General features: G+C 31.5%; 1 protein-coding gene across 1 annotated transcript in view; it reads right to left on the bottom strand.

Moving 5' to 3' along the window:
• Positions 1-22,222, bottom strand: part of RPS6KA5 (ribosomal protein S6 kinase A5) — a 204,657-nt gene that overhangs the window by 62,240 nt on the left and 120,195 nt on the right. Inside the window, exons 6-7 of the mRNA XM_051977407.1 lie at positions 16,459-16,542; positions 6,292-6,395 (exon numbers count right to left, since the gene is read on the bottom strand). Coding sequence (XP_051833367.1) covers positions 6,292-6,395; positions 16,459-16,542 — 188 coding nt within the window. The remainder of the gene's footprint in view (positions 1-6,291; positions 6,396-16,458; positions 16,543-22,222) is intronic.

Genomic DNA, 22,222 nt, shown 5'->3' with positions numbered 1-22,222 from the left:
CCAGGAAAAGACAGATAGGAGAACCATCAAGATACAAATTGCATGAGAGCCAAGGAAGGGTAGAATATCAATCAATTAATAAACTTTTAGTAAGTATCTAACTATGTGCATGGCTCTGTGCTAAGTGCTGGGAATACAAAAATTCCAAAAAATCCTTAAAGGAATTACAGTCTAACAGATGAGACAACATGCAAACAAATACATACAAATAAAATATGTATACAGGATAAACAGAAAATAATTAATAGAGGAAAGGCATTAGAATTGAGAGGTTGGGGAAGACTTCCTGTACAAAATGTATAAAACTTTAGTTGAAAATGAAAGGAAGTCAGGGAAGTCGTATGAGAAGGGAGAATATTCCAAGCACTGGAGATAGCTAGAGAAAATACCTGGGAGATGAAAAGTCTTGTATATGAAATAGCCAAGGTGGCGTCACTGGGAGTATGGTGTTGTCCTCTATAGTAATAGGGAAAGTAGGAGAGAGAGAGAGAGAGAGAGAGAGAGAGAGAGAGAGAGAGAGAGAGAGAGAGAATGAATTTAGGAGGAAATAATAAGTTCATTTTGGACATATTGAGTTTAAGGTGTGTCCTGGATATCTGAAAGGGAAGTGGAGATGTAAGACTGGACATTTGAGGGCAGTCTAGGTAGATCTGAGAATCATCAGCATAGAGATGGCAATTTTTTTCTTTTTTTTTTATTAAAGTTTTTTATTTTCAAAACACATGCATGGATAATTTTTCTTTCTTTTTCTTTGTCTTTCTTTCTCTCTTTCCTTCCTTCCTTCCGCAATTGGGGTTAAGTGACTTGCCCAGGGTCACACAACTAGGAAGGGTTAAGTGTCTGAGACCAGATTTTGACTCAGGTCTCCTGACTTCAGGGCTGGTGCCCTATCCACTGCACCACCTAGCTGCTCCACATGGATAATTTTTCAACATTAACCCTTGCAAAACCTTGTTTTTCAATTTTTTTCCTCCTTCTCCTCTACCCCCCATTCCTCCCTATACAGCAAGTAATCCAATATATGTTAAACATGGTAAAATATATGTTAAATCCAACATATATATATATATATATATATATATATTTTTTTATACAATTATCTTGCTGCACAAGAAAAACGAAATCAAAAAGGAAAAAAAAGGTAAAGAAAACTAAAAGCAAGCAAGCAAACAATAAGAAAAAAATGAAAATACTACGTTGTGATCCATACTCAGTTCCCACAGTTCTCTGAGCGTAGATGGCTCTCTTCATCACAAGATCATTGGAATTGCCTGAAGCAAGATGGCAATTTAAAAAACCTTTATTTTAAATATTAATTTAAAACAATTCTGAATTGCAAAGTTTTTTCCTCCTTGCCATCCCTCTTCTACCCATTGAGAAAACAAGCAATATGATACCAATTATCTATGTGAAGATATGCAAAACATATTTCTATGTTAATCATGTTGCAAAAAAAAGTAAGAAAAATAAAATGAAAAATCCCGATATTGATGAGATTATCAAGTGAAGTAGGCAAATGAGGGTTGTTTCACAAGGGCTTGTTTGTAGGCAGTAGGGAATAAGTCTAGACAAAAAGACTGAACAATGATAAAGTTGGGATGACAGAGGGGCATATTGTTAAAGGAGATGAGATGAATATCTAAGAGGAAGGAGAAACTGATGTCAAAAACTGCAAAAAGTTTGACAATTACAACTGAGAAAATGTGAAAAGAGTTAGCTGATGAAATTGCTGATAATCTGAAAGAACAGTTTCAGTAGACTGGTAATGCTAGAAATCAGAATGCAAGGAGAAAAAAAATGAGGAAATGAAAGCATTAAAAAATAGATCATTCCCCCCTGTAGGATTCTGGAAGTACAAGGACTTCTGTAGAAAACAGTGAGATTAAATTGGAGGACAGTAGATTACAGCAAAATTTTATGTATGAGTAATATAGATAGATGGATATATATAATGCTTTCTTGGACAATGCCAATCAAGCTGTTTTGTTTAAGCACATCTTTCCCATTTTTAGTACATGTGTGCAACTATTTAAAACCATAATTATCTGTTTCTTCCAAACTATCATATACTAATTTATTGTAATAAATATAATAAATGCTCATTTATTTTAAAATTGGGTTCAGTGGTTGACCTGGTTCAAAGTAATCATATTCACAAAATCAAAATTTCAGTTTGTGATCTGTAACAATATTTTGTCAAATAAATGTATAAAATCAACAAAGCTTTCTCAATATCTGAAGACAAAACACAAAAGAAAAAGAAAATTAGAAAGTAAACCATTTTGAACAAAACTCTGAAAATAAAGTATCAAAAGATATGTTTTATTTTGAAATGTTTTATTACTTGAAAATCATTTGTAATTGTTTTTCAAATAATTATTAGCAAGAAACTATCTTGACAATAATTAAAATTAAAAAATAAAAAGGCAGCAGGCCCTCCTCTAATCCTTATAGTTAAAATTTTAATAGTAAGCATTAGAAATTTAAAAGTATGAAATAGTGAATTAGAATATAAGCTCATTGTCAATAGTGATTATTTTATTATCTGTACTTCCTTATTACTTTATTATCTGTATTATCGGTATTTCCAAGACCGAACATGGTGCCTAACACAAAATGAGTGTTTAATAAATACTTGGTGATCGAGTTATTAATTGAAATATCAAAGAAACTAGAAACAAAGGTCTATCTAAACAAATTGGGCTATATGAAGAAACAATGGCAAATCTTAATAGACTACAAATTGTAGGGCAGGTGCCAATTTATATTGAGAGGAGTTTCTTAGCTGGAAATTTCCTTTACCAATGACATCTCAGGTTAAAATGAAGAAAGCTGAATATCAAGAATTAAGAGAAATATAGAATAATATGAACATTGGGCTATATGAAGAAACAATGGCAAATCTTAATAGACTACAAATTGTAGGGCAGGTGCCAATTTATATTGAGAGGAGTTTCTTAGCTGGAAATTTCCTTTACCAATGACATCTCAGGTTAAAATGAAGAAAGCTGAATATCAAGAATTAAGAGAAATATAGAATAATATGAACATTGATGAAAAGTGAAATATGCAGAATTGAGAAATCCACACAATGACTATAATAATGGAAATAGGTTATTTAAAATAAAAAGAAATTGAATGCTGTACAAATACAATGATCAAATGACTTAGAAGAGAAAAGAAAAATCTATTTCTCCTCCATCATACTAGAGATAGATGGCTATGAGTCTGGAGTGTTCTATATGCAATCAGCTTCGTTGTGGTGTTGATTAGCTTTGATAAAGTGCTTTCTATTTTTTTAATTCATTTGGAAATGAATTTAATATGAAAAGAAAATTAAGTGAGCAAGAAAACAATATTGATTACTTCAAATTCTGCAATTTCATTATATATATTCATATGACATTTATGTTTCTATCTTTAAATAGAAATTCTTGATATAGTTATTTTATTTCAGTAATGAAAGAAGTATAAAAATACTTAACATTTACATGTATATTGCCTATATGATTTTGCGAACTTCTAGAAGCTTGATATAGTAGCTAAAGAAATTTGTTCTTGGAGTCACCAATACCTGCCTTCAAGGTTTATATTTGACAAATACTAGCTATGTGACCACAGGCAAGTTACTAAATTTCTTGGTGTATATGAGACACTGTTAAGATTGTAAGTTAAAGATGAATTATTGATCATCTACATTGGTGGAAAGAGCTTTCATTATTTTGAGTTTCCCATTCAGGAGGGAAGAATATAAAATTTTAGTGGTTCATGGTAGAGAATTTACATGTTTTCAGTATAACTTAAGTTGAGAAAACTATAGAATGAGAGTGATTAGTTTGAGAGGAAAATTTAGCGTTATGTTATGTTTATAAAGTGCAACAAAAATAATTTAAAACAGATTTTTAGAATTACAAAAAAATTGCTAAACATATTATTCAATGTATAACTGATCAAGGTATCCTTTTTAATTTCATCATCTTCTCTAGCTTTCAGATTTTGGATAACCTAACTTCGATAAGAGGCTTAGCACAATATTTTCAAATAGAAATTAAGCCTACTTTTGGTAAAAAGTCATTTTAAAAGCCAGAAATAATTGGCATGCATCTCCCTAATCCCAATTTCTCATTCTCTCATTCTCATTCACCTGAAACATTCTCTTTTTGTGTTTCTTCTCACCCATTCCACTGTGTATTTTTGGAACTCTTATTCCATAGTTGGAGCATGCATAATAAGCACTGCTCAGTGCTAAAACATTTGAAAACTCAAAGATTGCTTCCAGACATATGTAATAGAAGGTCCTTTCTCTCCTACTTCAAATAATATGCTGGTATTTTCAGTTTTTTAACAGCTTATTATCTGATTATGACTTTTATTTGGCTATTGAAATGTAAACAAGTATGTATATAAAACTTTTAGACTACTTTTCAATCTCATTGAAGCTTATGAATGAGGAAGAAGAAATGTCTGTGGTATCTTCATCAGTGATGGACATTGGGCCTTATCTCTCACCTGACTAGCATGTGTGCATGAATTCATACTTTTGGTTATTTTGTCTCTTGTGAATTTTAGGTGAATAAATATGCAGAGATTGAATAGATTGGGTTAGGACCTTGTATATTCAACGAAACTATACCTATTACATTTCTCATCCATATGCCTTATTCGTACCTCTATGTCTTTGTTATGTACCCAATGTTTACAATAAGACATCAATTAATAATTCAACAATCTCGAGCTTTTTCTGGATAGTGACCATGTATTTTTACTTTTCAGAAAGAATAATTTTCATTAGAAATGGTATTAAAAAAAATTTACTTTTCCATATTCTCAACCATATAATGCCATTTATAAATTTAGTCTGAATATAGGCCATCCCTAAAATTATACTTCTCTGAAAGAAACAACAGTATATAGGCTGAAAAATAACACTAGTTATCAGTCTTATGTTAGTGTTTATACACACTAGATGTAGGGGAAAGGTACAACCCATATTCAGGTCAGTCAGCTATATCTTAAATATAAATTTATGATTCTCCTCCTTACAAATTCTAAATTATATTTGAGATACTTTTTACAAGGAAAACTGATTTAGGAAGTTTCAGAATCAATTGAGCAATCAATAGCAAACATCTATTAAACCAAGCTCAAAGATGGCTTTCATTATATTTTTATTTTTTTTAGTGTTTGTATGGTCATATTTTAAAAAATATATACATTTAATTATCTATTATTAGCATAATAGATATCTGGTCTCAGAGTCAGGAAGACCTGCATTTAACTCTCTTCTATGACCTATAAAGCAAATAATTCAAATTTTTGGTGCCTAGAAAGCTCTTCAAGACTAGAAACTGAAAAAGTTGCTAATTAATATGATAAATCAAGTTTCTCATCAGAATTTTCTTATACAAATGAAAAAAAAATTAGTTCATGGATAAAAAATCTAAGTCCTCAAAACATTTAACAATATGATAGAATTAGTCTGTGTTGTAAGTTCTATATTTGGTATTAACAATGCACATCTATTAATATTTTAAAGCTTATTAGTTTTTACAAGTTAGGCCATTACAAAAGTAATAAAGAATATTCAGTTACAAAATTCTTTAAAATGAAAAGAAGTATTTGGTATTATTTTAAGGTAACGTGGTATAAAATAATTTTTAAAAAAACTATTCATGTTAAATTTAAACAAATCTTTGTCTGGTTTTCTCACATAATTTAATGAATGTAAAATAGCACCACCTTTTTAAATGAGAAAACTTTGATCTAAAATAGTAATTTAATCATTTAATGAGTTAGTGTTAAATTATATAATTAAGATTTAAGACCTGTGATTTCTAGCAATATAATTCATGTAAAAATAAGATCATATCCAACCTTTTTTAAAAAAGAGAGAAAGGGAATCATTTATGATACAGTTTCTTTGTATCTGACAATGTTGCAATTTTCATTTATTTATCTCCACACAACCTAAAAATCTGTTTCAGCATAATTAATAATAAAACTCTTTAGATAGTTAAGAAAGCAACTGTGTAAATTTTATCCAAGAATAAAATTTTGATTTTTATATTATTTGTTTCTGTTCATTTCTTATATATCAATCAAAATTTTTACTAGTCAGTCTTCATAAATAAAAATCACATATTTCTTTCTGAATACAATGGTACTAACTATATGGAAATCCCCCAAATAAGCTTTTCCAACAAATTTGAAATGATTTATGTTTTAGTTTGCTTCTTGTGGCACTTTAATCAGTTTCGATGAAAAACAATACATTTATTTTATTATACTTACCTAGATATTTCAGCTTGGGAATTTTTCTCTCCATCAACAGTAAATGGAGATGCTCCAGTAAGTAACTCATACATAAGAACACCTAAACTCCACCAGTCCACTGCCTATAAAACAATAATCATTGCATTTTGTAGAATTATTAAAAATAAGATTAAAAAGGACAATCATTTCCATAATAAAAATTAAAATAATAAATATTTTAACCCAAAGTTTTATACTATTTCCACATACACATATATGTCCACATGTGAGCAAAAATTAAGGAAGATTAAATTATCAAATGCACAAAAAATGAGAAAACAACTAAGATAATCTGTTTTTCACATAAAGTGAAAAGGGGCAAAAGTAATAATATAATTAAATTAATAACTTCAGTTGGAAATCAATTTGAAACTATGTCCAAAGGGCTATCAAACTGTTCATGTCCTTTGATCCAGCGGTGTCTCTACTGGTTTTGTATTCCAAAGAGATTATTAAAAAAAGGAAAGGACCCACATGTGCAAAATTTTTTTAACAGCCCTTTTTGTAATTGGCAAGGAACTGGAAATTGAGTGGATGCCTATCAGTTGGGGAATGACTGAATAAGTTATGGCATTTGCAAGCAATAGAATATTATTATTGTGTAAGAAATGATAAACAGACTAATTTCAGAAAAGCCTGGAAAGACTTACATGAACTGATGCTAAAAGTGAAGTGAGTAGAACCAAATGTACACAGCAATAATAAAATCATATGATAATCAGCTGTGATGCACTACTTGGCTCTTTTCTTTTTTTCTTTCTTTTCTTCTTTGCTGAGGCAACTGGGGTTAAGTGACTTGCCCAGGGTCACACAGCCAGGAAGTGTTGTGTCTGAGACCGGATTTGAACTCAGGTCCTCCTGACTTCAGGGCTGGTGCTATATCCACTGCATCACCTAGCTACCCCTGGACTTAGCACTTTTCAACAATGAAGTGATTCAAGGCAATTCCAATAGACTTGTGATGGAAAGAGCCATCCATAGCCAGAAAGTGAACAATGGATATTCAATGTGGATCAAAGTATGATATTTTCACCGTTTTTCTTTTTTTTGGTCATAGTTATTGGTTTGCTTGTGGTTTTTTTCCCCTTTTGATCTGATTTTTCTTGTGCAGCATGATGAATATGGAATTAAGTTTAGAATTGCACGTTTAACCTATATTGGATTACTTGCTGTCTAGGGGAGGGAGAAAAATTTGGAGAATAAGATTTTGCAAAGGTGAATGTTGAAAACTATTTCTGCATGCATTTGGAAAAATTAAAAGCTATCATAAAAATTAATAACTTCATTTGGTCTCCCCAGTTAATTCTGGAATTCATGACTTTGAAGAATTTATAGTCATGATTAACTAGTGACACAAAACAAAAGTTTTCATTTTCAGCATGCTCCTAAATTCAAATAAAAAATATTTCCCTTCCTCAAATCAAGTCCCTTAATTAGATCAACAAAAGGGGATGAAAAGTCACAATGAAGAATGTTATCATCTCCAGGATCTTTGAGCTTGGTTTAATAGATGTTTGTTATTGATTGATTATTTGATTCCGAAATTTCCTAAATCAGTTTTCCTTGTAAAAAGTGTCTCAAATATAATTTAGAATCTGTAAGGAGGAGAATCATAAATTTATATTTAAGATATAGCTAAATGACCTGAATATGGGTAGCTTTCTCCTACATCTAGTGTGTACAAACACTAATATAAGACTGATAATTGGTGTTATTTTTTCAGCCTATATACTGCTGTTTCTTTCAGAGAAATATAATTTTAGGGATGGCCTATATTCAGTCTAAATATATAATTGGCATTATATGATTGAGAATATGGAAAAGTACATTTTAAAAATGCATTTATAATGAAAATTATTCTTACTGAAAAAATCAGATTAGTTAAAACTGACCACAGAAGACAAAGTTCAAGCCCAAATGGATTTTTTCAATTGAATTTTAATCTTTTAAAAATTCTGCACTTGAATTGTTCTTATTATACCAAAATAAGCTAAAATTTCAGGAGATTTAAAACATACAAAATATAATTATTTTAAAGTATATGACAATATCACATACAGAAGAAAATATATTGAGAAGAAATAGAATGCAACATCTAGAAATATTGATGTTTGAAAGATAATTGTAAATGAGTAAAAATACCTTTCATAAAAACCATGACAGGTACTCAAGAAATGTTTATTGAACTGAACTGAATTAGGGGAAAAAACTATTAAGGGAATAAAATATAATTTCACCAATATTATTCTTAGCTTCTTAATTTTAAAAAAAGGTTGGACTACATAAGCAGAAACAACAGGTTGGAATACATAATTTTCTTTATAAAATTGCTTTTTTAGTCCTTGAGTAATAATTTTTGAAATTTTTAACTTCTCATAATTTCATCTAGAATCCAAGTCCTCAATTTTAATACAAAAAGTAAAGCACACAAAAATAGTGAAATTAATTGAGCAATTTCAAAAATTATGGGCCCTCATTGTGATTTGAGGTAAAGAGTACAAGACATGGAAAGAGGAGACCTGGGTAAATATTCTGACTTAGATATCTAATAAACTATATTTACTATAGTTGTGTGAACATAGGTAAACATTAGTTTCCTCATCTAAATAAATAGGGATAATAATATTTGTACTTCATAGGGTTGTGAATTTTAATTTTCATATTTCCATGAATTAATAATCTCATTAATGTGGAGACTATCGGTAATAATACCAAAAGCAATCTATTTAATGCTTTCTCATCCTGTGTGATTTTTGTCTTAATTGTTCTGTAAATCATCTACTAAACATACTGGGGGAGGAGGAGGTGGCTTTCTTTATTCCTCTTAACATTACCAAAGATGCATGTGCATTATTAGTTATTTCTCACTCTGGTTAAATGACTGGCTCACCTTTTTTCCAATGTTATATTTCTGATGATAACCTTTACAGCAATGATGTCAAACTCAAATAGAAATGGGCTATTAAAACAACCTAAGGATTCTTATAGGGATATATACTGACATAGAAAACCACATATTAGTATTACTTATGTTCTATTATATTTTTATTTATTTTTATTGAGTAGATATTAGTAGGCATGAACCTCAAAGGAAGAGAAGTTACTGAATGATGGAGGTAAGAAGAAAACCTAAAAGTGGCAAGAGAAGGTAAGGAGTATTGTTATTCCTTGACTACTGAACTGAGGAGAATGAATGAAAGTGCAGCTAGTCCTGGAAAGGATGATCAGGAATGTGTTTCATCTCAGTAGAGAAAAGTTTTAATACTATTTAGTACATAAAAGGAGTGGAGGAGGAAAAGGTTTAGAATGAAGAGAAGTTTGTTCCCCATGGAATAAACATTCTAGAAAGTACAGTGGAAGGGCTGGATGATTGTGGCTGAAAACTCAGGATGGGAGGATTGAGAGAGGTACTAAGGAACTAGGTGATGCAGGATTAGGAATGGGGTTTGTGTGATGGTTTACCAGGGTTCAAAATTGCTGAGATCTGAAGAGTATGACTAGGTATGAAAATGTTCATCATGAAGACCATTCTTCCTAAAAAATGTTGGAAATTGATCTGAAGACAAGTATAAAATGAAATAGTAGGAGTCACAGTCAGTCAGATGGTCATTTGGAGAGGCCCTGCTTCATTCTTCCCTAGATGGGTGGAGATTATACAGGAAAAGGACACAAGAAAGAGATAGAAGTTGAATCTCACAGAAGGAGAAAGGGGATCCTTATCCCCCACAATCCTCTTCCTTTTTCCTCCAAGCATAAACATAGAAGGAGTTAAAGGCTTGAGATCAAAGAGGTTGTTCCTCTTTGCATTAGAGGTTCTTAACATCCTGATTGGGAGATCAAGCTGGCAGCAGGAAATAGAAGTGAGCTGGTGCTGGTATAGACTGAAGTTATTGCTTAGTAGTAGGGGGAAGACCGTTAGGAACCATGGAAGATGCCCAGTCCCTTGGCCTTTCCTCAGGGGATATAAAGTATGTGCTAAGTAAAAGAAGGAAGGCACGAGGCACCAGGAATTTTTGGCTCAGTTTCTCACTTGAAGAGACTATCAAGGATGTAGTAGTAGAAGTGGCAGATTCCTTGTAGAGGAGAAGTGTTTTGGGGAAGATGGAAAATTCCTTGTCAGAGACCTTTTGGTTTCTCATCTCACCTGAAGAAGCTAGGAGCACTCATTTCTTTCCCCAATTTTTCCTCTACCACTCTTATTTGATTTTTAAATCTTCTTTTCTTTTTTGTTCTCTTAACAAAATCTCTTAAAATCTTCTGAGAATTCTTATTGGGCATATGTCCAATCTTCATTTTTCTTTTAAGGCTTTGTGTGTAAGTGTTTTCATATCACTGTCATCCATGTCTGTATCCTGAGCATCCCTGTTACAAGTTGGGTTCTTGTTTGCTTGTTTGTTTGCTCATTACAGTCTATTTCTTGACTTTGAACTTATTGTTGTGAGGGGTTCTGCTCACTTATGGGGGAAGAAGAAGCAATGTCTGGCCTGAGATTCTATTTTTTTATGTCCTTCCTCTCCTTTCACAGCTCAGTCTGATATCCTGTAAGTTGTCAGTACTCCCAATGTATTGTGATCTGGGGAAAAATCTGTGCACTGCCCTCTTGTTCTATGATGAATTCTTCAAGTTCCTCACCCAGTTTGGATCTGTAGATTGAGCTTTTGTGACTGCTGTAGGACTCATTCAATATAAGTCCTTGAAAGATTCTGCAGGTTCAAAGCTACTAATCTTCTGGTTACTTCTTCATCTTGGTTGACTGGCCTAGTTTATTCCTCTGAAGGTTAATTCAGGACTAAAGTTATACCTGTTATCCATTCTGCTCTTAGGCTCAGAGAGTCAAAGGCTAAATTTCTGGAACTTTGTTGCTCCAAAACTTCTTCTCCAGTTAATCACATTATCTTCTTAGGCTTAAATTTCATTATCGGTAAAATAAGGGATTAGATTAGTTGATTTTTAAATTTTATTCATTCCTAAGATAGTAAATTATGAAACAAATGAGTATGATTTTGCTACTTAGTGGAATACTGAATATGAATTTAACTTTTTAAAATAAATAACATGAGTTAAATTCTTAAAAGAAAAATTGACAAGACAATACAAGGAAATAGAAAAATCTATAATATTAACAAAGCTGCATAAGAATGTGTTAATTCAAACAAAAATTAAACAGAAGTGGAGTCAAGATGGTGGAGTAAAGGCCCTAGCCTGACTCACCTGACTTCTCCAATATTTCACTCCAAACAACTTTAAAATAATTGTCTCAAAGCAGATTTTGGAATGGCAGAACCAATAACATAAGAATAGAGTAAAACAATTTTTCCACCCCAAGACAACATACAAAGTTGACAGAAAAGATCTTTCTCATTAGATGAGAGTGGAGCACAGTCCAACTGAATAAATAGCGTTATCTTCCAGAATTCTCATCCCATAGATGATAAAGTGGTTAGACAACTGTTTCAGAAGGATATTACAGGAATCCCTTTGCTGGTACTTGGTGCAAGACTCCGTTTCATTGCCCATATACGGTTCTGAAGAGAAGAACTCTTTAAAAAACAGAATTAGCCATGTGAAAAAAAGTACAAAAATAGACTGAAGAAAAGAATTCCTTAAAAAACAGAACTGGCCAAATGAAAAAGCAAGTACAAAAGCTCACTGAAAAATATAACTCTTTAAAAATCAGAATTGGGCACCTGGAAGCTAATGACTCCATAAGATATCAAGAAATAATAAAAAAAAATTGAAGATAAAAAATTAAAGAAAATGTGAAATATCTCATTGGAAAAACAATTGACTTCAAAAACTGCTCAAGGAGAATTAATTTAAGAATTATATCTGAAAGCTATGATCAAAAAAGCAGCCTAGACATCATATTTGAAGGTGCCATTAAGGAAAACTGCCCTGATATTTTAGGGTAAGAGGGTAAAATAGAAACAGAAAAAATCTACTGATCACCTTTTGAAAAAGATCCCAAAATGAAAACTCCCAGAAATACTATAACCAAACTTCAGAGCAACCAGGTCAAGAAAAAAAGCTGCCAGAAAGGAACAATTCAAATATTGTAGAACCACAATCAGGTTAATACAAAATTTACCTGTTACTTATATTAAAGAATCAGAGCACTTAAGATATGATATTCTAGAGGGCAAAGGGACTAGAATAAGAACCAAAAATCACCCACCCAGTAAAACTGAGATAATCTTTCAGGAGAAAAAATGAATACTAAATCAAAGTGATATTTCAAGCATTCCTGATGGGAAGACCATAGATGAACAGATACTGTGACTTTCAAATACAAGAGTCAAGAGAAGCATTAAAAAGGTAAATAGAATAGAAAAATCTTAAGAAATTCAATTAGGTTGAATTGTTTGCATTCCTACATGGGAAGTTGATACTTTTAACTCCTAAGAATTTTATCATTATTAGGGCAGTTAGAAGGAGTATATATAAAGGTCATTGGTGTGAATTGGCCATGATGGAATAATACCTAAAAAATAAATAAAATTAAGGGGTGAGAAGAAGGATATACTGAGAGAAGGGGGAAAGCAGAGATAGAGTGCGGTAAATCATCTCACATAAAAGAGAAGCAGAAGAGTTTTTACAATGGAGAAGATGGGAGGGTAGGGAATACTGTTTCAACCTTACTCTCAACCTTACTGGCTTAAAAGGGGATAACATGCACACTCAAATTTGGAAATCTATATTATCCTACAGGGAAATAGGACAGGGTATATAAGAAATAAGAAAAGGGTAGGGCTGATAGAAAGGAGGGAGGATTGGGGGGAGGTGGTAATCAGAAGCAAAACACTTTGGAGGAAGGACAAAATGGAAAAAAGAGAGAAAGATAAATGCGTGAAAAATAGAATGAAGGGAAATAATAAAAAAAATAAACAAAATTTCAGTTTTTTTTCTTGTAGAAAAAAATTTTTCAGAATTTTTTTCTTTTCTCAATAGTATTTTGTGTTTAGAAAATTTATGTAAAGTTTTCAGCATTTATTTTTGTAAGACTTTGTGTTCCAAATTTTTCTCCCTCTCTCCCTTACCAAGTCCCTTCCCAAGAAAACAAGTAATCTAAAATGTTAAATATATACGATCCTTTAAATTTTTTCTGTTTAATCTTTTATTTTTAATAGTATTATTTTTTCATATACATGTAAAGCTAGTTTCCAACATTTGTTTTTGCAAGACTTTGTGTTCTAATTTTTTCTCCCTCCCTTTCTTACCTCTTCCCAACCCAACAGTAAGCAATCCAATATAGGCGTGTTATATATATATACACACACACACACACACACACACACACGCATACACACACACACAATCTTTTTAAACATATTTCCATATTTGTCATGTTGTGCAAGAAAAATCAGACTAAAAGGGAAAAACAACATAAGAAATAAAAAGCAAATGAAAAAGGTAAAAATACTAATGCTTTGATCCACAATAAGTCTCAATAGTTCTCTTTCTGGATGCAGAGGGCATTTTCAATCCCAAGTCTATTGGAACTGTCCCTAATAATAATTGCTAAGAAGAGCCAAGTCCATCACAGCTGATCATTACATAATCTTGCTATTACTATGTATAATGTTCTCTTGGTTCTGCTCACTTCATTGCAGCATCAATTCATGTAGGTCTTTCCAGGCTTTTCTGAAATCAGCCTGCTCATCGTTTCTTACAGAATAATAATATCCCACATTACATCCATGTATATGGCTAATAAATCCATTCTCCAATTGATGGGCATCCATTCAATTTCCAGTTCCTTGTCATTATAAAAAGAGCTGCTCCAAACAGTTTTGCACATATTCGTCCCTTTCCCTCCTTTATGATCTCTTTGGGAAACAGACTCAGTAGTAATACTGCTGGATCAAAGGCTTTGTACAGTTTGATAGTCCTTTGGGCAAAGTTCCAAATTATTTTCCAGAAAGGCTGAATCATTTTACAACTCTAACAACCATGCATTAGTGTCCAAAAACTGAAAAAAAAAATCTACACCAATTTTCCCTGATAAAAATCTTCATTTCTCGAATACGGAGAGAACAGAATCAAAATTATAATACTACAAGTCATTCTCCAATTGATAAATGGTCAAAGGATAGAAAGAGGCAGTTCTCAGATGAAGAGATTAAAGATATCTATAGTCATATGAAAAAATGCTTTAAATCATTATTCATTAGATAAATGCAAATTAAAATAACTCTGAAGTCCATCTCATACTTATCAGATTGGCTAATATGACAGAAAAGGAAAATGATAATCGTTGGAAGAAATGTGAGAAAATTGGGACACTAATGCTCTGCTGTGGAGTTGTGAACTTGAAATTCACCCATTCTAAAAAACAATTTTGGAATTATATATTTATAAAACTATGCATATTTTTGATCAAGCAATACTATAATTATGTATCCCATAGAAATGTTTAAAAAAGGAAAAAGAACAAATATAGAAAATTATAGCAGTTTCTTTTGTGGTGAGGGATACCCATCAACTGGGGAATGATTGAACAGACTGTAGCATATGGTGAAGAAATGTTGTTGTGCTATAAGAAATAATGAACAGTATGCTTTTAGAAAAGCCTAGAAAGATTTACATAAACTGTTGCAAAGTAAAATGAGCAGAACCAGAATAGTGTACACAGAAACAGCAATACTGTACAATGATCAACTGTGAATGACTTAGCTCTTTTCAACAATACAACGATTCAAGATAATTCCAAGGGACTTATAATGAATAATGTCTTTAAACCCAAAGAAAAAGAACTGATAGAATCTGAATGCAGAGTAAGGCAACCTTTTTTTTAAACTTTATTTTTCTTGGGAATTTTTTTGGTATTTTTTTCACAAATAGTTCATTTTGCATGACTGTACATGTATATAACCTGAATCAAATTACTTGCCATCTCAGGGAGAGAAGGAGTGAGAATTCAGAATTCAAAAGTTTTTAAAAAATGAATCTTAAAAAGTGCCTTTATATAAAATCTTTAAAAAAATTTTTTTTAAATGAAAAAAAAATTAATTAAGCAATAAGCCTAAACCTTAACAAAATTCACAATCTGAAATTATAAGATCTCTGGAGAGAACTAAAGAGAATGATCAGATAAAGAACATTTTTTTTTATGTACACAGGGATCTCACAAAAATTTATAATACAGGCCTAAAAAGCTCTTGTAAATACAAAATAATAATTTCTATGTACTACTTTTCAGATTATAATCAATAAAAGATGATTTAAAAGATAGCAAAATCATAATGACATAACATTGGGACAATACAGGCAAGGAATATAGATAATTTAACTATTAGCTCTGTGAAAAAAGTATGTACAAGACATGTTTAAAGTTAAACTCCTCCATTAAATTTTTCTTCATAATTTCTAAATGTAGACAATAAAGAAATAAATCCATCCCTGATTTATAGCATTTGCCTATTTCTAAGGTATAAATGTGCATATTGAAATTTTAACAATCAGCTCTCTCAACTCAGTATGAGCAAGCTCCAACATACCCAGACAATATAGTGGTTCTCAGAGGTAATTTAGAATACTAAATGCCTAATATCATTCTATTACAAAACCATGATCAATAAAAGATGAACAAGCTGATATACATGGCAAACTCATCCAACAAAGCACTAAATAATGTTAATAATGAGGATAATAACAATAGCCAAGTGCCAGACTATGCTAAGGATTTTATTTATGATTACATTATGTATGTAATATAGAATATAGAATAATCACATAACATATAACAATATATATTACAACAATTGAATATAATATATAGTTATAATTATTAAACTCACTTTATCTTCACAATTATCCTGGAATTGTTGTTACTACTGTAATACTCATTTTACAGATGAGGAAACTGAGGTATAGAGGTTCAGTGATTTGCCCACAGTCACATATCTAGTATATATTTGAGGCTGATTAGAACTCAGATATTCTTGACTTTTGGACAGGCACTCTTATCTATTGCACTACCTAGTCTTCTGGCATACTGAGTAAAGAAAGGTATCAAAGATAAGAATGTCAATATAGGTAAATAAACAAGATGAAATGACTGTCAGAGAGATAATTTAAGTAGCTAAAACTTTTATAATTAAATCTGTATATAAAGAAAAATGAAAGGAAAGTAAAAATAAAGAATACCTTATCATGTCCTGCATCTCCTCCCCTGACAATATCAGGCGCCATGTATTCTATAGTTCCGCAAAAGGAATATGCTCTTTCAGTCTGAAAAAAAAAAGTTATTTCACTATATTCCAACAAAATACAATAAAAAATACAACATGAAATGGTTAGGACCATGCTTATACTTAGATGAAAAAGGTAATTATCTATATTAGAGGTGTCAAATTCAAATAGAAATGAGAAATACCTACCCTTCTTCGGCTGAATATTAACTTAGAAAAACCACATATCAACATTATCTATATTTTATTGTGTTTTTATTTATTTTATTATGTATTTTAACCTAGTTTGGTAAAAAGTATTGGGGATTATCTGTTGGACACCTCTGGTACATATGGTAGGAGGAAGACCACCAAGAAAGTTTCCTCTGCTCTCAAAAAATGTCACTCCTAATCTTTGAAATTCCATACCTACTCTACTCATTTCTTTGGAACTGGATTTTTTTCAAGAATCTTCTTATTAACCATTCCACCAATCAACAAGTATTTATTAATACTTCCTCTGTGTCAGGTACTGTGTGGACCCTGACACACACAAAAAATCAATCAATGCCTATTTTAAAAGTTTGCAATATAATGTAGAAAACAATTTAATATATGTTCATAAATATTAAATATATCTATAGGTATAAAATATAAATTACAATGGATATATCTATATATAATATGCACATATAAATACATAAAAGATAAATACTTCTAGGAGTCTAAACAATGTCTAGGAATGATGTGCTGCTATGAAGAGTATTAGATTTTTGGTCACACAACATAATTCCAAATCTTGCCTTGTAGTATGTGTGAATTCAGGATGGTCATTCAACCTCTTTAGCCCTTAGTTCTGTCAACTACTAATTCTATCAACTATCATTCTCTATATTCTTCATTTTCATAATTTCCTTACATTCATGTTGCAGAATTTTTTAACCATTTCCAAAAATGAATAGCTACATATTAACTGTTCCTTGTCACTGCAAAATAAAATGTTGCTATAATTATATTAATGTATATAGGCTCTTTATTTCTACCTTGGATTTCCTTGGGATATATATTTAACAGAGGGATCTTGGGTCAGAGGGAATGGACTAAAAGTCTCTTTCTTAGAGTAATTAAAAAATGCACTTGAGGTAACTTTTTCAACTTTTTGACAGCTCTAATTGTTAGGAAATTTTTCTTTATATTAATCTGTAGTGGTACTGACAACTTAAGGCCCTGCTCCGTAGAGAGAGGCCAGTTTTTGCTTAGAAAGTAGTGAAACTATCCTTGAGATTTTAGTTGGTTTAGGAGAGAAAAATTGGGGCCACTGATATATCTATCTGGTCATCTGAGCACAAAAATAAAACACAAGCAACTCTATCTCTCCCTACAAGCTTCTGACCAAAGGCCAGGAACATATATAACCTTAGTACAGAAGAGCTGCACTTAGCTATCAAGACTGTATTCTTGATGAGTATCTTTTTTTTTCTGCTCTGAATATTTTTCCCCCTTATACCACAAACTTTTTTTTCCTATTAGATGGACTATGAATGTCTCATTTTGTTCCAATTTCAGACAGAAGCAATCAGACTATCTTATATAAAGCAAAATCTGCTTTCCTTCAATTTCTATTAATTCATTTTAGTTGATCCTCATTGAAACCAAGTAAAACAAGTTCAATGTCTAAAATTATGTATCTTTTCTTCCTTTTTTTCTATTCAATAATCAACTCAAATTCTACCTTCAGCTTACCTTCTTTCCCCCCTACTTTTCTGTTGGATTTCTGTTCTTAACTGTGTGTATATTTATATTCTTCCCTTCTTGAATCAGTTCAAATGAGAGTGATGTTCAAGCACTGCCTGCTCTCTCTTTCCTTTTCTTTCCACACTGTATAAACTCTTCATTTAAATGAGATAATTTTCTATATTTTTCCTTTCCTTTTTCCTTCTTGTAGTGTATCTTTCTTTCTCATGCTTCTATTCTTCTTTGGAGATCATCCCAGCATAATAAACTCAAACCCAAGACATCTAATTAGACTGTTTCTATTTGCCCTAGTGATGATAAAGTTCTTAGGGATTACTCTATCAACTTCCCATAATAGGAATATAAACAATTTAAGCTTATTTACTCCCTTATGATTTCTCTTTCATATTTACCTTTTAAGATTTTCTTGAGTCTTATGTTTGCATGCCAAATTTTCTTAGCAGTTCTAATTTTTTCATCAGAAATGCTTTTAAGTGTTCAATTTCATTAAATATTCATTTTCCCTAATAGAATTGTGCTCAGTTTTACTGGATAGATTATTCTTGATTGTGATCCTAGTTCCTTTACCTTCCAGAATATCATGTTCCAAGCCCTCTACTCCTTTATAATAATGATGACTTCTAAATCTTGTGTGGTCCTGATTGTGGCTCTCCAATATTTTATTTCTTTCTCTTTAGCTGTTTGCACTGCTTTTTTTTTTTTTTTTTGAAATGGGAGCTCTGAATTTTGGTCATAATATTTTTGAGAGTTTTCATTTTGGGATCTCTTTCAGGAGGTTATTGATAAGGTCTTTTAAATTATCAGGCCAATTTTTCTTTGTAATTTCTTGAAATATGATGCCGAGGACCTTTTTTGTTTGTGACTGTTATGTAGTTCATTGATTCTTAATAATTTCTCCTCCACCTAGTTTCCAGGTCAGTCATTTTCCAGATTTCACATATTCTACTTTTTTAGACTTTTGAATTTTTAAAAATTGTTTCGTGATGTCTTCTGAAGTCATTAACTTCACTTGGCAAAATATACTTTTTAAGAAGTTATTTTCTTTAGTATTTTTATGTCTTTTACGAAGCTATAATTTTTTTCATAATTTTCTTGCATACTTCTCATTTCTCTAATTTTTCCTCTACTATTTTTATTTGATTTTAAAAATCTTTGCTGTTATTGTTATTATTGCTCTTTTAAAAATCCCTCTTTAGTTGTTATAAGAATTTCATTAGTCTTGTGTCCAATAAGCTTTTTTCTTTGTGGCTTTACTTGTAGATGGTTTCAAGTCACTATCTGCTAAGTTTGTGTCAAGCTTCCCTGTCACAACAGTTTTTTATTTTATTGTTCAGTTGTTTAAATTGTGTCCAGTTCTTTTTAACCCCATTTGGGATTTTTTTGGCAAAGATATCAGAGTGATTTGTCATTTCCTTCTACTTATTCTGTAGATAAGGAATTGACCCAAACAGGATTAAGGGATTTGCCCAGGATCACAGAGTTAATAAGTGTCTCAGGTCATAATTGAACTTGAGAAGATGAGTCTTCTTGACTTCAGGGCCACACTTTATCCATTGGGTAACTTAGCTTCTTTTTAATGCTCAGGCTCTATTTTTGTTGTTTGCTCATTTTTCCTGCCTATTTCTTGACTGGGGACTTAGAGTTTGGGTCTGTTTTCCTCTGAGTCTGGGGGGAAGGAGTGACTAGCCTGAGGTTTTATTTTTTTATGTCCTTCTATTTTCACAGCTCATTCTGGAAGCCTGTAAGTTTCCAGTTCTTCCAACTTAGTATGATTTACTCAGGTAGATGTCTGTTCATTACACTCCTACTCTGTGTCTTATTCCTTATCCTAGGTCTTTGCTACCTTGTGAACAGGACTGCTTCTCTCTGCTCTAAAACTGCAATTGAGAAAATGATAATTAGTGAAAGAGCTTTCATATGGTCCTTGTTCTTGCTCCCAGGTATAGTACAAGACATCCTGGGATTTCCATTTGTTTGGATGTTCAGTATCCTCATTGTACCTGAGTATTAGGCTGCTCCTTGCTACTGCTATCCCACAGCCTGGTGCCACTTCTGCTGCGTTGCTAGATGTTGTCCAAAGATCTCTCTATCCTATTGTCCATAGATATCTCTATCTTCCTAAGCTGCTTTGAGCTGGAAAAATGACTCACAAATTTTCCTTGGCTTTCCCACTCAGAATTCATTTTGGCCTTTTTTTTTCTTTTGTTTTTTGTGAAAGGGATTTTGGGGTTGTTAAACTCTCATTTTACTCTGTCTCTCCATTGTGAAATCCCAAATCCTATCTTTAGGAAGAGGTCTTTCTTCATACCTTCAGATGCTAGTGTCTTGCCACCCACTCAGGTTACCTTCCATCTATATTAGGTATATATTGTATGTACATATTACATATTATTTTCTATAGAATAGAAATTCCTTGAAAGCAAGGACCATGTTTTTGCATTACTTTGCATTCCCAGAACTTAGTACAGTGCTTTGTACACTGTAAGCACTTCAATAAATGCTTGTTAACTAACTTGATTCATATTCATTTTCAACCAAAATTCTAGATCTTTTTCAAACTATTATCTATTCAAACCTTCATCTTGCCTGTGTGAAACTGATTTTTTAAAACTCCAAAACAAGATGACATTTATCACCATTAAATTTTATCATTGTCAATAAAACTTAACTGTAAAAGATAAGAGACATTTCAATGAAAGTGAATTAAAAATATATGAACTAAAATCAAAACAAAAAAACATTAAATTTTATCTCATCATATTTGGTCCAATCAATTTTTGGCCCACTTTAGCCTGTTAAGACTTTTCTGAAATCTGACTATCAGATAGCATCATCTATTCCTTTCTGTCACATGCAAAGTTGATAAGCAGGACACGTATTTCTTCATTTAAGTCAAAGATGTCAAACATAAAAGCTCCTTGTGATTCTCTGCTGGAGACTTTGTTCTAAGTGAATAAAACCATTAATGACTACTACTGGCCAGTTGCTGATCTGCTTATCTACACTATCATCTATCAACCTTTTTTTCATTTTTTCCAAAAAAGCACAAGATTCTTGGTCAAATGATTTACTAAAATTTAGGCTATCTATTATGTTTCCTTAGTCTAACAGGAAAAATAGCATGATCTATTCATAATGAAGTCATAAAAGCTCTTTGTAATCATTGCTTCCTTTTCTAGATATTCACTAATCCTTCCTTTAATTTTTACATATTTCTAGAATGTTATGAGGAATTTAAAACAAACTGTTGAGATTACAGTTGTAAGACTCCGCAATTTTTCTTTTTCCTTTTTTTTTTTTTCTTTCTTAAATTGTGACATTTGCCTTTTTCCAATCCAGGAGTATCTTCCTCATTCTACATGACCTTAGAAATATTACAGCTTTCCAAACACATCTACCAGTTTTTTCAGCATACAAAAATGTAATTTATATGGTCCATGTAACTTTAATTCTTAGCAAGGGAGTTGAGAGCTCTCTTATGTCCTACTTTTTTTTTCTGCTTCATTTTTAATTATTAATTGAACAAACATGGACATACTGATAATACAGAAGGAATAGAAAAAAGATACTATATAGAACAAATTACTATCACACATAGCTCTTTAAAGTGTAAGCTGAATTTAACATGAAAATAATAAAATTGTCCTTCTTATCTGTGCTTCCTTCTGAACATTCTTCTCTCCTCTATTGTGTATTTTTAATTAAATTTTGTCAATTATCAAGTATTTATTTTTCTCCCTTCCCATGGACAGGAAAAAAGATAAATAAAATTCTGATAAATACATCAAATAAATTTAAGTGCCATATTGGCAATTTCCAAAAATATGTATATCTTATTCTGCATATTTGTCCATTACATCAGTATTAGGAGATATATTACAGTATTCATCATCAATCCTCTGGAATTAAACTGATATTTTAACCAGAACTAAATATTTTAAAACTGTTCATTTTTAGTGTTCATGCTTTAGTATGAATTATTTTCT

Source organism: Antechinus flavipes, chromosome 2, assembly GCF_016432865.1.
Source record: "Antechinus flavipes isolate AdamAnt ecotype Samford, QLD, Australia chromosome 2, AdamAnt_v2, whole genome shotgun sequence".
In the NCBI taxonomy this organism is placed as follows: Eukaryota; Metazoa; Chordata; class Mammalia; order Dasyuromorphia; family Dasyuridae; genus Antechinus; species Antechinus flavipes.
The sequence above is the reverse complement of the archived record's forward strand: the minus strand, read 5'-3'. Positions and strand labels throughout refer to the sequence as shown.